This window comes from Diabrotica virgifera, chromosome 9 (genome assembly GCF_917563875.1).
Source record: "Diabrotica virgifera virgifera chromosome 9, PGI_DIABVI_V3a".
Lineage (NCBI taxonomy): Eukaryota > Metazoa > Arthropoda > Insecta > Coleoptera > Chrysomelidae > Diabrotica > Diabrotica virgifera.
The window spans coordinates 118,211,251-118,226,019 of NC_065451.1; the positions used below are offsets into that span (position 1 = coordinate 118,211,251).

The 14,769-nt window shown below is 35.8% G+C and overlaps 2 protein-coding genes across 2 annotated transcripts; both read right to left on the reverse strand.

Moving 5' to 3' along the window:
- Positions 1 to 299: 299 nt before the first annotated feature.
- LOC126891254 (uncharacterized) lies at positions 300 to 2,368 on the reverse strand. Its single transcript, XM_050660435.1, has 3 exons — positions 1,744 to 2,368; positions 1,152 to 1,365; positions 300 to 918 (listed from the first exon to the last, which is right to left on the reverse strand). The coding sequence occupies exons 1-3, from the start codon at positions 2,366 to 2,368 to the stop codon at positions 300 to 302; spliced, it is 1,458 nt and encodes a 485-aa protein (XP_050516392.1).
- A 10,302-nt stretch (positions 2,369 to 12,670) lies between these two features.
- Positions 12,671 to 13,956, reverse strand: LOC126892245 (uncharacterized). The gene has a single exon (XM_050661739.1). The coding sequence runs from the start codon at positions 13,937 to 13,939 to the stop codon at positions 13,124 to 13,126; it is 816 nt and encodes a 271-aa protein (XP_050517696.1). The 5' UTR covers positions 13,940 to 13,956; the 3' UTR covers positions 12,671 to 13,123.
- Positions 13,957 to 14,769: the final 813 nt, after the last annotated feature.

Sequence of the window (14,769 nt, forward strand, 5' to 3'; positions counted from 1 at the left end):
TATTAATTTGTAAAATTTTTGACTGGCACTGTAATCTGTAATATAATACAGGATATTATAAGATACCGCATACTATAGTAGCACCAAAAACGGTTTATAATATACATATTTTGATACAAAATAAAAATTAAATCAGCTCATCTTCGGATAGCCATAGATAATATACATATACCTAAACTACTAGACTTACTTAATAAAACATTAAATAAAAACTTATTAAATAAAACATAACAAAGTGTACCGATTATGTAACAGCTGTTTTAATAATCATGATTTTTAATCAGATATTATACACATTATTAGTTACAATCATAGTTATTAAAATAGCTGTTTAGAAATATAATTTTTGTGGACTTTTCAACACTTAAACGATTTCGTCTCTCAGTTATGATCTGTCCTGTTTTAGAAAATATTCTTTCAGAAGGTACAGATGTAGCTGGAATGCAAAGTCTTCTTTGCATCAGTTCAAATAGACTGGGAAACAAACTCTTATTTCCTTTCCACCACAAAAGTGGATCATCTTTGCGAGAAATTAGTGGCATGTGTAAATATTTATCAACCTCAATAATGGCAGCGGCACGCGAGTTAGCAGACTTTTTTAATATAGTGTCCACAGTCGAATCAAATTCAGACCACATGTCACCAAAACGTGATCGTTTTGAAGATGTCGAAGAAGTAGGTATTGCCAAAGAGTCATCAGTTGGTTTAGTAACTTTATCCCCCTCTTTTATCTGACAACATTTATTAATTATAATTTCTTTAATTCGTTTAAAACTGTCATCGTCGTGAAATCCATGTTGTTTAAATCGTGGATCTAAAAATTTTGCCTCCCATATTAAATCTATATTTCGATATTTTCTTTTAAATCTGCTTGTAACTTCCTCATACAATTTATCGACTAGATTACTCACAGAATCACTTTCAAAATTTTCGTTTTTTAAGCGGAAACAATAATTTATTAGGTTTTTGCTTAATACTGCGATTTTTGAAAGCGTTACATTTTTTTTCCGCACTAAGTTCAACGGTCATTTCGTTAAATATATACAAAATGTCGACGCAATTTTCTATTATGTACCAGTCCTCCGGTGATAAAGTAGGAAGTGTAGGATTATTTAAAATCCCCATTATACTTAAAGATACTGTAAAGGTACTGTAAAGATTCCTTATTTTGATGAAACCTGCTTAACATTTCATATGTTGAGTTCCATCGAGTAGGACAATCTTGTTTTAGTTTAAGGACTTTACATCCCATCCGCTTTTGACTAAGTTTTAATTTCTCAGTTGCTGATGAGCTCCTCTTGAAAAATTCCACCACTGACTTGACTTTGTCTACTGTATCTGCGATTGTTGGCAAACTGGACTGCACTATTCGATTAAGGGAATGGGCAAAACAAGGTACATGTCGCCAACTTGCAATCTGTACTGCTTTGACCATATTCGCAGCATTATTCGTTACACATGCCACTATTTTCTGGTCAACCTGCCATTCTAACAATATTTTTTTAATTTGTTCGGTAATATTCTCTGAAGTACTTGGCCCTACAGATTTAAAGGTTGACAATAATCCCGATTTGATTGTATAATTTTCATCTATAAAGTGGGCAGTTATTGCGTAAAATCCTTCGTTACTAATTGATGTCCAGCCATCGGTTGTAATAGCAAAATATGGTGTTTTTTCTACTATTGTTCTTAATTGAGTTATACATTCATCGTAACATGCATTTAATAGACTATTTTAAATACCTTTTCGGCTGGGAAGTTCATAATTGAGGTTTAACATTCGAACGAACTTTTTGAAATTACGACTTTCTACAATATTGAATGGTTGGTAATCAGTAACGATGAATTTTAACAATTGCCTATCAAGTGCGTGTCTTCTCGAAAGTCCTATTGGTTTTTTAATGAATCCACTAATAGCGAGTTGTTTTGTTTTTGACACATTTCTAGTTGTAGTCAATTCGCTGGTACTTGTCAAATCGCTGGTACTAGAACCGGGGACATTTATTTCATCGAAGTTTAATCGTTGTGTACTAGTACCGGGCGTATTTAAATCATCGATAACGTTTAATCCTTGTGTACTAGTACCCGGCGTATTTGTTTTATCAATAACGTTTAATCGTTGTGTACTAGTACCCGGCGTATTTATATCATCGGCATCTAATTCCACCTCTTGTTCTTCTATATTGAATGTCTTTCTTCTATCCTTTATATTTATTGTAGGGTGCTTTAATTTCAAATGTCGCGTCATGTTAGGCGTTGATCCATTCTTACAAGCTAACTGTGAAAAACATAAATTACACTTAACTTTACTAGTGCCCCTGGAATTTTGAGTGAAATAATCCCAAACGGCACTTCTTTTAGTGGACATGCTTAAACTGAACTCCTTACAAAATCCTAAAATAAAAAAAATAAAAACAAAATATCTAAAGCAAATCGCATTTTTATAAAAAGTGTACAAAATAGACAGCTATAGAAGCATTAAGTTCAGCGTGTTAAAAGGGCCTATACACGTCCCTACCTAACCACTTGACACGGAAGGACTCCCCGACTATCATTCTTCTCAGGGTCAGCTCTACACACGTCCCAACTAAACTAACCGACTAACACGATGAAACGTTAGTAGGTAACTGCACTGCATGTGAGTATTTTTTTGCATTTTTTTGAATTGCAGCATAGGTGCAATATTTTATTCCACTTACCAATATACTAGTCCATGTGGTGAGACCGCTCCAGTCTAAAAAAATTCTGATTCGGTTTCTTTGTGGATTCCTATTAAAAAATGTCCCCTTTTAAACAAATCAGAAGGATGCCGGGCGGAATTTTTGGGCAGAAATTGTTTAAACAATTTTTTTAAACAAATACAAAAGATCATGTTTTTTACATTAGAACATATATTTTTAAATTTTTTGAAATTAGAAACTTATATAGAAGAAAGACAGCTGGGTTGGTGGGGACACCTTCAAAGAATGAGTGATAATGTTCCTGTTAAAAGAATCTTGGAAAGTAGAAATATAGAAAGGAAAAAACGTGGTAGACCAAGAAAACAATGGAATGCAGTAATAATAGATATTTTGAAAAAGAGGGGAACAACATGGAACGATGCCAAAAAACTAACAGAGAACAGAAAGATATGGAAGAAATTTGCGAAGAACAAAAAAGAATGAAAGAATCAGAAACAGATTCCTACACCTCAGGGTAGAAGGGATACAGATTATAAATATATAAAAATAAAAAAAAGAAAAATAGATAGAAAAATCTTCTTTTGCACATGCACTAAAAATATTCGATTTTAATTTTAACGTATTATATATAATTATGGTCCACATACTCAAAATTAGGTAAAAAATTATTCAAACTACCAATACATATACATAGTACATTGACCTTAAAAGGATAAATGATAAATTATACCAACTTCTTAAAATGACACGTGTCGGCCACTTTTACTAATCTCAATCTCATGTTTTATCACTCAAAAGTAGCTAAAAAAATACCACTAGATAATAGTACCTTGAACTTAAAACTATAAATTATACGAACCTTTTAAAATGCCACGCGTCGGCCCTTTTTCCTAATCTCAAGTAGTTTGCGAACAGCACAGCTTGTCAAAGAAGGCGGCTCGTAAAAAAATGGCTCGAATTTCGCCGTAGGTACCAAAAGACCTATTTTAAAAGGAAAAATCTTAAAAAAAAATTGAAAATGGTTATTCATTTTTGAAAAAGTCGTTCTTTGTTACTGTTGAAATAAAATAAAAAAAAAATTAAATAAACTTACCACTATAAACTATGAAATGCACAAAAATCACACCAAAAAAACTGTATAACTTTTTACTGAACAAATGTGTACAACGAACACCAGAAGACTATCCCAAATAACGCGCGTTTGTACTTTTATAAGGTCGTATTCGAATACTTGAAAACTACTCGAAAACGTTATGTAAAGTGGGTCCTTAGTACAGATAATTCCCTGAGATTTTTTTTAATTACTTGGGATGAATTATAAGTGGTATAATAAAGACGTCTTTATGCTTTCAGGATTAAGTGGTAACTACTTTCTCATGGTAGACTAAACATGGGAATTTTTATATAGTATGAAGATTTTTAAAAAAGAATTGAAAATAACACTGAATAATGAAGACACTATATCTCTAATATCTCTATATTGCAAAAATGGACACGCTACAAACCGTACCCGCAATTTCCTAGCACATTTTTGTTGCATTTTTTTGAATTGCAGCGTAGGTGTAGGTCTTTTTATATCTTAAGTACCTATTTGGTTTTTTACATACATTTTGGATTACATCAAAATAATAATAATAAATGTATTTTAGTTACTTACCAATTTGTATTCTTCATCACCGTGCACTAAACATTACCTCTGAATAATAATAAAACACACACAATAGTCCAACGTAATAAAATAAAAGATGAAACTACAAAAAAACATATACCCTTATATTACTTAGGGCTCCCGCAAAGCTGAGTAGCGCCCGAGCATGGGAAATATTTTAGAGCTCTTTAGATTAAATCTACTATATATCTAATTATATTATGAAATAAATATATAATTTTTTACTTTGTACTCGTACAACAGAAATTGCAAGAACTCAAATTACTTTGTTCTTGTAACTGATTTACTGATCATAGCAAAATAACAAATACTTATAACATTAATAAGTATATTAGTTAAATCTAAAATCTAGAAATGGATACCTTGAATTAAATTTAGTTGGTGTTTTTCTAGATTTGACTGCAGAAATTTTTTTTATAATATCTTCAAAGTCGATTTTATTGACGAGCTCTTGCTATATAAGTAGTTAATATTTAATATTGCCAAACCAAAATCAGATAAGTTTTACTGTATCATAGTAGACCTCAAAATTTTTTTAATTATTTGAGGTTTGTTACACGTAAAGTGAGGACAATTCTTTGAAAAATGAAATATTGACATTTGGTAAAGATAAAGTTAGATTATTTTCAAATATGGAAGAATATCAAGAGAATTTGACGAGTAAGGCAATGAAAACAATTTTAAAGCTAATATGGATCTGGATAATACTTGATCAATTATTCTAAGAAAATAATATTTTAAACACGGTTTTTAAACATTGGAGTTCTCTTAGTTCATAATCGAAAAATTTTGGTGTATATTTTCGTCTCACAATATTTAACAAGAGAAAGCCTTTAGATTCTTGAGATTTCTCTAGGTGTTAAAATTAATAAATTGTATAAAAAATAACCATCTCCTTAAAACAAAACAAATATTTCTTGCTTGTCAAACATTCTTGTTTACATGATTACATATAACATGCCAATTTGTAATTTGTGTCAGACATACAGACTGGAAGTAACAAGTAACTCTGTGATTTACATGAACTTAAATAGCTGTGATTGTTTCTGTTTTCTGTGTGTACTTTCTGTTTCAAACATAGACTCGGTCGTTAATGACGCGTTTTAAAATTTTTCCGACTTGATTACTTGATAAACAAACACATCCTGATCATGCAACACAGTATACATCCAGCAATATGAGAGATCCGAGAATCGATAGATACAATCGTAATATTGATAAATGACACGTATTGACTCGATGTTTCGAAACAGTAAACTTTTAATGTATCGAATCATTAAAACAGTTCCATGACTCGACTCATTGTTTCGAAACATCGACTCACTAGCCAACACTAGCGGAGAAAGCATATACAAAAACAAAGTGGGGACAAGGGGGTAGAAAATATAATAAAGGACGTGGGAGAGGACGTGGCAGAAACACTAGGGGAAGTGAACGAGGGAGAAATCAAATTCCTTGAGAACTTTAGGAGGGAAGAAAATAAAAAAACAATTTGGTACACGTTCGTCGCCGGAATATAAAAAGAAAGGGGTGGCGATATATACAACCTAGCAGAAAAGGCTATAACCAAAATTAAGAAAGACATGGATGAAACACCAGAGGTTGTATGGGTCGTAGCTGGTAACGACCTTAACAAGGAGACCATAAGGAAAGCCCTCAAATATGTTGGGCGGAGGGAAAATATCTCATGGGAGATGATAATAAGATGGAAGGAACTCGAGGCAGAGAAGAAGACAGAACAAGAAGAAGCCCTCCTTATAAAGATAGCGAAATGAGAGAAAAAATCGACATTGGAAAGATCGGTCTGCAAGTGGACAAGTTAAAAAGAACGAATGGGGGAGATCTACTTGTACAGTCAAAGGGAAGAGGACTGCGGAGAAGTTGAGGCCTGAACTGAACAGCAAAATGAACGGGATGGACACGGCAATCAGAAGAAAAGAGACTTTCTTCACGATTACGAGGTTGGACCCCGGGGTTGGTGAGGAAAGTCTAAAGGAAATGATAAAGAGCTATACAGGCGTTCCTGAGGGAGAGATAGAAGTGAAGGCTCTGCGAACAAACAGCTATGGGGAACAGGTCGCTACGATAGCCGTACGCCCCTCCACAGCAGAACAGTTGAGGAGGTACGGCTCAATAAAAATAGGATGGGTCGTGTGTCCAATAATGGAGAGACACATCCCAGTTAGGTGTTTCAAGTGCCTAAAGTCCGGGCACAACAACTACGACTGTAAGGAAGAGATAAGGACGGCGTGCTGCTATAATTGCCTACAAACGGGACATACAGTTGCAAACTGCGGTAATAAATCATACTGCTCGGTGTGTAAAGAAGAAGGGCATAGGATGGACAGGATGGCCTGTCCGTCCTACCGAGCCCTTGTATATGTCAGGGGAGGAGAGGGGAACCCCTAAAAAAACGTCAAACAAATATAAAATAGACTCCTTAAAAACGAAGGTGGGCCCATATAGAGCCCGCCTAGGTGTTATTTTATATCTACAAAATTTATTTTATTTATTTTATCTATTTTATTATCTATTTTATCTATTTTATTATCTATTAGTCGATCGGATAGCTCAGTGAGACAAGCGGCTGACCCGCACTTCACTTCGACGTGAGGTATGTGAGTTCAAGCCCAGCCAGGCCATCGGAAAAACAAAAAGGCTTACGCGTCAGTATAAAATTCTAAATATGAATCTGGCGCTTAGACTGGAATATGCGGGCATCTGATCGGCCTATGAGGGAGCAGTACGGCAAGGGATAAGGGCTTGTATTTTATCCATATACCGTATCTATTTATTTTATTTATATTAATTAATTTATTTATTTAACCTTTTATGCTTTTTAACTTTTTCGAAAGACGTGAATCCGACGCAGAAACGGCATCTGGGAACTGAACCAAAGTAGACCTCAAGGATCAACCTGGTACACGGATATTGCAGGTGAACGTGGGCAGGACACGCCGAGCACACGACCTTGTCCACGCAAAAGCCTGCAAGCTAGAAATAGACCTGCTGATCGTCCCGGAACCAAACAAAAAAATAACATCAGCCGGTGGTTGGGTCCAGGATAATGGGAAGAATGTGGCGGTGCTCTTTAGAAATAAGGGTTTGGTGGTGCGTGGTATTTTCAGGGAAGGAAATCATATCCTCATCAAACTGAGGGATTTCAGCCTGCTGGCATGCTACGTGTCCGCAAATATCCCTATGATAAGATACAAAGCAATCGTAGATGAAATAATGAGCGCCGCCACGAACGAAAAAGAAGTGCTGATCGCCGGGGACATTAACACGAAATCTAGGTTGTGGGGTGCCCCCATAAACGACAGAAAGGGGGAAATATGGAATGAATGGATAGCTCAGGCTGGCCTCCAAGTATTAAATAATAACAAACCAACATTCGTAAGGGGGGTCAGCCGAACACACATTGATATTACGTTCGCGAGTGAAGGGCTATCCAGGAGAGTGCACGGCTGGGATGTCCTTGACGATCAGTTATTTACCTACCACCGGTATATACAATACGAAATAAAGGTTAAAGGGGGAATAAGGCGGCCGATAGGACACACGGAAATTTATTTCAACAAAACCACGTACCTATCGGAGGTTAGGAAGATAAATGAAGAACAGATTTCTGACCTTGGCCAGCTGAGAAGAGCACTAGAAAGTGCAGCAAAGTTGGCCACCGTGAAGAGAAAGAATAATAAAAAATCCCCCTACTGGTGGACGGATGAGATAGAAGGTCTACGGGAGAGATGCCTCAGAGCTCGAAGGAATTATACGAGAAGCCAGGGCAGCCTCTAGCTCATGGAAATATATAAGGATCTAAGAAAACGTTAAATAAAAAAATAAGACAAGAGAAAAATGAAAAGTGGCCCTGATAAAAGCATTGGACGAAGATATATGGGGCGATGCGTACAAGATCACTATGAAGACGCTGAAAATAATCGCCCCATATAAACTCGATGAAGACCAGCGGATGGAATCAGCTGAGCTCCTCTTTCCTACCAAGAATCATCAGAATTTCATCAAGATATTTCCAACGATGGTAGAGGAGTTCACGGAAGATGCAGTAAGAACCGCTGGTCAGGGATGAAGACAGGGAAAGCTCCCGGCCCTGACGGGCTGCCACCAGAGGCAATAAAAATAATAGCAACGGAGAAACCAAATTTGATCAGAAGAATACAACGACCTACTGCAGAAGCAAGAGATTCCCAGGGACTTAAAGGAAGCGAACTTAGTTCTACTCCTAAAGCCTGGGAAACCCCCCGATTTAGCAGCTTCTTATCGGCCAATATGCATTTTGGACTGCCTTGGTAAGTTCTACGAAGGGCTTATCAAGAAGAGGCTGGAGGGCGTGTTGGAATATAAGAGAGTGTTATCAAATCAACAATATGGATTTCGAAAAGGTAAATCGACAGTCGACACCGCGACCTGGATAAGGGACGCGGCTAAAGCAAGTAAAAAAAGATGGGTGGTCCTTGTTCTGTTGAACATAAAAAATGCTTTTAATTCAGCAAACTCGGGTCTCATAGTAGACCGAGTAGTCGAATTTGGGGATCCAGAGTATGTGTCCAACATAATAAATGACTACCTATCTGAAAGAACCGTATGGATATCGAAGAAAAAGAAGAAAGAGATGACCGCGAGAACTGTACTGAGTTCTGAATTAGGCAGAACTCAGTACAACTCTTCAACGTAGCAGTAGTAGCAGTATTTTATTTTAGGTTTATGTTTAATGTAAGAAAACTTGTATTTTCGTTTCTTTTTAGAACTAGATACACTGCACTCGCCTTTGCTTTCAAGGCGTGGTGCGCATTCCCCATGGCAGGATGCCTAACCCAGGAGGGTTAGGGCCCAGTTGATGCCGTTCACGAGGAATATGGACGAGGACCCAATAGGCCGGGGGTGAACTGAGCAACCCCTTGCGTGTTGTAAGTCGGAGGCCCTTCCGGGGGACTTACGACTCCGACTTATTTCCCCTATTGAGGACATGTCGCCCAACTAGTGAATGAACCCACCACCCACCCTGAGATTAAGAGCCACACAAGCCTGAGTTCACCAAGAGGTGGACTCAAAGAAGACAGCGGGGAGGCCATGTTAGAGTTGCCTAGACGGAACTGGGGCTGGTTCCGTCAATCTAACATTCCGCCTCATCGAGGGCTCCTGCAGAACCTGGTGGCTGTGGATTCTTAGGTGTGCCAAATCACCGACGAACCAGACTTCTCTGTCTGGAAGAATCCAGTAGCTGCCCTCAGATAGGATATCCCGGAGCAGACAGTCACTGCCAAGATGCGTGCTCTCTCAGCCGCCGGGAAGTAGCTGCTGGGAGAATCGGAAAGCCGGAGGAAGGATGTATTCCGAGGGAGCTGGTGCACTGACGGACGATGGAGACGCAGGAGAACGAGACGAGTCCAGACCATCGGCTACCCCAAGAACCACGTAAGTGGTTTGTGTGCAACTTAGACATTTTTTCTTTTATTTTATAATTCTTTATTATTTTATATTTTACATGTATTTTTAAATTTCTATAAAATTTTTCTTAAATCTTAAATTTTTAATAAATTTTATTACAGCCACAGAGTCTTCCAAAGGAGGGCGATGTCATCGAGGCCTACGTTCTCGATGTGCATCGCCCCGCCTTCTCTACTCTGACGCGAGTCAGAGGCTCCACCCGTCGAGGCTTTGGAATTCCCAGCTACCGCATACGTCGCATGCGTGTTCCCATCACGAGTTCTATAAAAGCTGGTAATGATGGCAGCCAGTGGGGGGAGGATCCTTTACATCCAACCTGCGCTGTCTGTCTTACTTTAACTAGTTTTATTTATTTATTATCTTGTTTTATCTCTTTATTTACTTCTTCGATCTTATTTATATAATATTTATATATCTTCTTTTAATATTTATCATTTTAAATAAATTTTATTACTCAAGTGTGTTGTAAGCGGTAGTCAGCAGGGGGAGGACTTCTTACATCTGACCCATGCTGACCGCCTTTGTATTGTTTTGTTTACTTTTTGTCTTGTTTTTTAGTCTGTGACAGACCGAATCCGACACACGTGGGACACCTTCCCAGACGGTCTTTTGAAGATTCTCACCTCCCCAAAAAAAAGGTAAAGAACTTGATAAGTCCAATTTTTGACATTTCTCGTTTTTAACACCACTTTGTAGTTTTAATTACATAGTTTCTAAGAGTAACACAACACAGAGTAATAACTTGATAAGCCAAAAGATACAACCATTCCAAACAGGAGAAAACAATGATAAGTCCAGGCAATCCTAGTAGTTGGCAACAATAGCATGCGCCATTGGGTAACCTGATTTCTACAGTTTCTGTGTTTTAAAAGTGGTTAGTGCTTACTTTGTTTTATTTTAAAGTGAAAATGATTATTTACGACGTCTGATACTTTTATCGGATAATTAAAATAATCATGGTAGATACGGTTGAGTGTTCGGGTGATCAATTACCTTTTGCTTGTAGAAAAAACTCTAAGAAAAGGAAAAACTTTGAGAGGATATTTCGAAGAAACTAAAGTTACAGTCTCATACAACTGGCGAAGCTTGTAAATGTGCTAATAAATGTTTTGATTTAATCTCTGAACATAAAACACAATGTATTATAAAAACTATGAACTCTTTAAAAAATAATGACGAAATAAACTTAATTTTGCGGCATTGGTTACTTTGGTTCCTGTACAACGAATAAGGTTTAGAAAACTCGAGAATGAGGATGGTTTTCGAGACTGCACTGTCTGTTATGTGAAAATAAAACGGGAAGCCATTGTGAAAGATATCCATGTTTGCGAAAGAATACTTTTGCGTTGTCAAATATTTAATATTTGACAACGTTTTTAGCAGGAGACGAAAAAACTATGGTTTGTGTACTGCAGTAAATAATGTCGTAGACATTGAGTTGGATGGGCTACACACCAAGGAGACCTGTCACAGACATAGCGAGGCAAGCCCGAGAATACACACCACATGAAAAGAGAAGACCAGGTAGAAACGTGGAAAAGAAATATCGAGAAAGAAATTGATGCCATTGGGACAACCCGGGCAGAAAGAAAGATCAGTGCAAAGGATAGGACAGAATGGAGGCAGAGAGTATGCTCCTAAGGAGTGAAGAGGAATAAGGAAGTAAACCTGAATAGTAGAAATACAAAACAGTAGAATCAGTAGATAGTACTAAGAGAGTAAGAACTACTTTAATACCAGCCCGTTGGACTCAGAAAAATGCGGGATATCAAACAAGACATGTTATAATGGATTTATTACATGATAATACGATGAACAATAACAGCTATAGACGCCCTATGAGATAGCCCTCCTCCACACATCGTTATAAAAAGTAAATCAAGAATGGGATATTATTAATGAGTAATGAGCTATACAGGGTGAGGCAGATAAAAGTCCTATTAGAAATATCTCGAGAACTAAAGGTAACAGGATTATGAAAATCGGAATAAAGGGGTTGCTACTTCCGGTTATACTGGAACTTGCTTATAACTTCGTTTTTTTAAATAGGACACCCTGTATATTTTTACATTTTTGGATTCTCCTCGATGTCTTCTTTCTTAAATTATTAGGTTTTGTAATATTACACAGGGTAGTTTAAAAGATAATTACGTTTTTTTTCTTAATTTCGTAGCAACATTCACACCCTGTAGAATTGTATTAGTTTAACATCGAAAACTCTATTTATGTTCAAATGGTTTTTAATATAGTCTATTATTGTTATTAATTGATAGTATAGCTAATTTTTTTATTTTAGTATACAGGGTTGGTCGAAACTCGGAATAAGTTTTTTCTGAGTTTTCTTAAATGAAACACCCTGTATTTTAGTATTGTAAGGGAATGCTATTTTATGGTACTTTTTTATTTCTTAAGCATTCCCTATACCTAACTGCTTTAAATTGTGAGTTATGGGTGATTCAAGCCAAATATTAATTGTAACAAAAAATACGTGAAATTTTATTAGGTTGGTCGTGAAAATATTCAGTCACAAATAATTTTTCGGAAATGAATACATATTAATCTAGACTGATCCTTAAAATTAGCAATAATGGTTGAGCTATCAAAATAACTACGTAATGAAGATTGTTGGTTCAATTAAAAATTAAGCACAAATAAAAGAAGTTAGGTATAGGGAATGCTTAAGAAATAAAAAAGTATCATAAAATATCATTTCAGTACAATACTAAAATATAGGGTGTTCCATTTAAGAAAACTCAGAAAATACTCTTTCCGAGTTTCGACCAACCCTGTATACTAAAATTAAAAAATTAGCTATACTAACAATTCTTAACAAAATTAGACTATACTGCCGTGTTAACTCAAAAGGGCGTATCTGCTTTAAACTAGTTTGCGAGAAAAATCAGTTTTAGTGGTTTTGATTAGGCAATCGTGATTTTTTAAAAAGTTGTGACTTGTACCATATAGAAGTTAACAAATAGGTCTATACTATCATGTGACAAATTTTGGTAGAGTATTAACTTGGGAAAACAACACTTTTGACAGATTTTGACAGATACGCCTTTTTCACTTAACATGAGGTATATAATTAAGAACGTAACTACATGATTTTTTGAAAATATTTATTGCATTAAACAAATGAACGTTACAATATTAATGTATTAATTTCGTAAGTTATTCTTAATAATTAGGAAAAGTTAAAAAAGTAAACAACAATAATACAGACTAACTAAAATATCATACTCAGTCAAACAAATATTAATGATTAATACTTAATTTTCTACTCCGAACTAGTTATTATATTATATTAATCATCAATTGTGTCCACATTTTCGCTGACAAAAATATTTTTCCAAAATGCAATGCGATTTGGGGGCATTATTTGACCAATTTTAGTGATTATATTCTGTTTTCTTTCCATGGTAATACCTCGTGGTTGAGAGATAGAGAGTGGTTTTGCAATGCCATTTTTTTGGATATTAGCCTTTAAAAAATTGGCACTTATGATTTCTCCTTCAAAACTAGTTTTATAACCAAATGTATGGAAACCTCTGATGAACTGAACTTCCACCATTTGTTGAAGGTACGGACGAGGGACCAACCTTGTTATTTTATATTGAGATGATTCGTCTTTCCAGTTGTAAAAATCATTAAAAGCCATGTCGATAACTTCGACATTACGTGTTGACGTTTTAACCGCATCTACAAAATCAACGAAGTCATAAACTTTACCTTTTCGATTTAATGATTGCTCGACTCTATGGTGAAATGAGTCAGCTGCCATAAATGTATGACCTGACTCAAAATATCTTAGGGTTATTTTCCTAATGTTCAATTCTAATGAGCTTACAGCATACACAAAAAATGTGTACAAGCACCAATTTTTGTTCTGACCGGAACAATTATCCAGCCAAATAACAACTTCTTCGGAATCCCTAATTTTGTTTAAAAATGCATAAAATGTGCTAACAATATCAGCCTTTTTTCTTCCAGAAATAGCTTCATGCCATAGAACAGCAACTGTAGAAGTTTTAGAAGTACCAACTGGAACAAAGCTCTCATTAAAGGCTATCAGTCTAGGAGTAAATATAATTTCTTTGAAAGTATCGCATCTTGGGAGCATAATCACCTACAAAAAATTGTGTAAGGTCAAATATAACAGATATTATTCAAAATAAAATTCATACCTTCTGCAGATCAGCTGTATAAACTCTAGAATCGCCCGACGATCTGGAATCAGCGTAGTACATCTCTCGGGCCTTTATAAATTTTTCTCGATGATTTTTATATGTTTCGCATTCAGGACAAACTAGACCGTCATCTAACACGTGTGAGCTTTCTTTTTTATGAATCTCGTATTTTTCACAAGTAAAACACTCTTCGTTTCCAAGCTTTGCAAATGAAATATTAAGCTCACTAACGATTTGACGATATAAATAATACGAACATTGAATATTGTACTTTGCTTTAAATGATTCATACATTAGTTTTATAGTTATGTCGCTAGGCAAGTATAAACGGTTCGGAGCATGTGCTCGTCTATAATGCGATGTCGTAGGATTAAAGGACTGTATATGACTAATGATTAAATCTCTGTCAAATTTTTTTAAGCTGCCTCCTCGTTTATCTTTGTTAGGTTTAAGCGATAATTGGGAACTCTTTAAAGCTGTTCTAACTGGCTTATCATTTTTTTCATGATGTCCTAAAGTTGTCAGATAAAATACTTTACAAATATTTTGAGGTATTCCTTCTTCATCTTTTAACTGGTAGATAAATGTAAAAGAGCGCCGAGAACTATCTGAATTTCTAGTTGCGCATCTTTTTTTGGGAATCTTTAAAATGGAACTTGAATAAAAAGCTTTCTGTTCCTCGGAGGAAAGATTCCAAAACTGCCTATTTATATCTTGCCGTCGAAGAGTTGAAACTTTATTACTGCAATTTTTCTTGCAAGTA

Bases quoted from the DNA above. Each gene is read 5' to 3' on its own strand.
- LOC126892245 (XM_050661739.1), bottom strand. From the start codon at position 13,939: ATGCTCCCAAGATGCGATACTTTCAAAGAAATTATATTTACTCCTAGA.
- LOC126891254 (XM_050660435.1), bottom strand. From the start codon at position 2,368: ATGTCCACTAAAAGAAGTGCCGTTTGGGATTATTTCACTCAAAATTCC. The intron at 1,366-1,743 runs GTATTTAAAATA...TTAATCGAATAG, and splicing joins TGAACTTCCCAGCCGAAAAG to TGCAGTCCAGTTTGCCAACA. The intron at 919-1,151 runs GTACCTTTACAG...AAATTTTGAAAG, and splicing joins CAAAATAAGGAATCTTTACA to TGATTCTGTGAGTAATCTAG.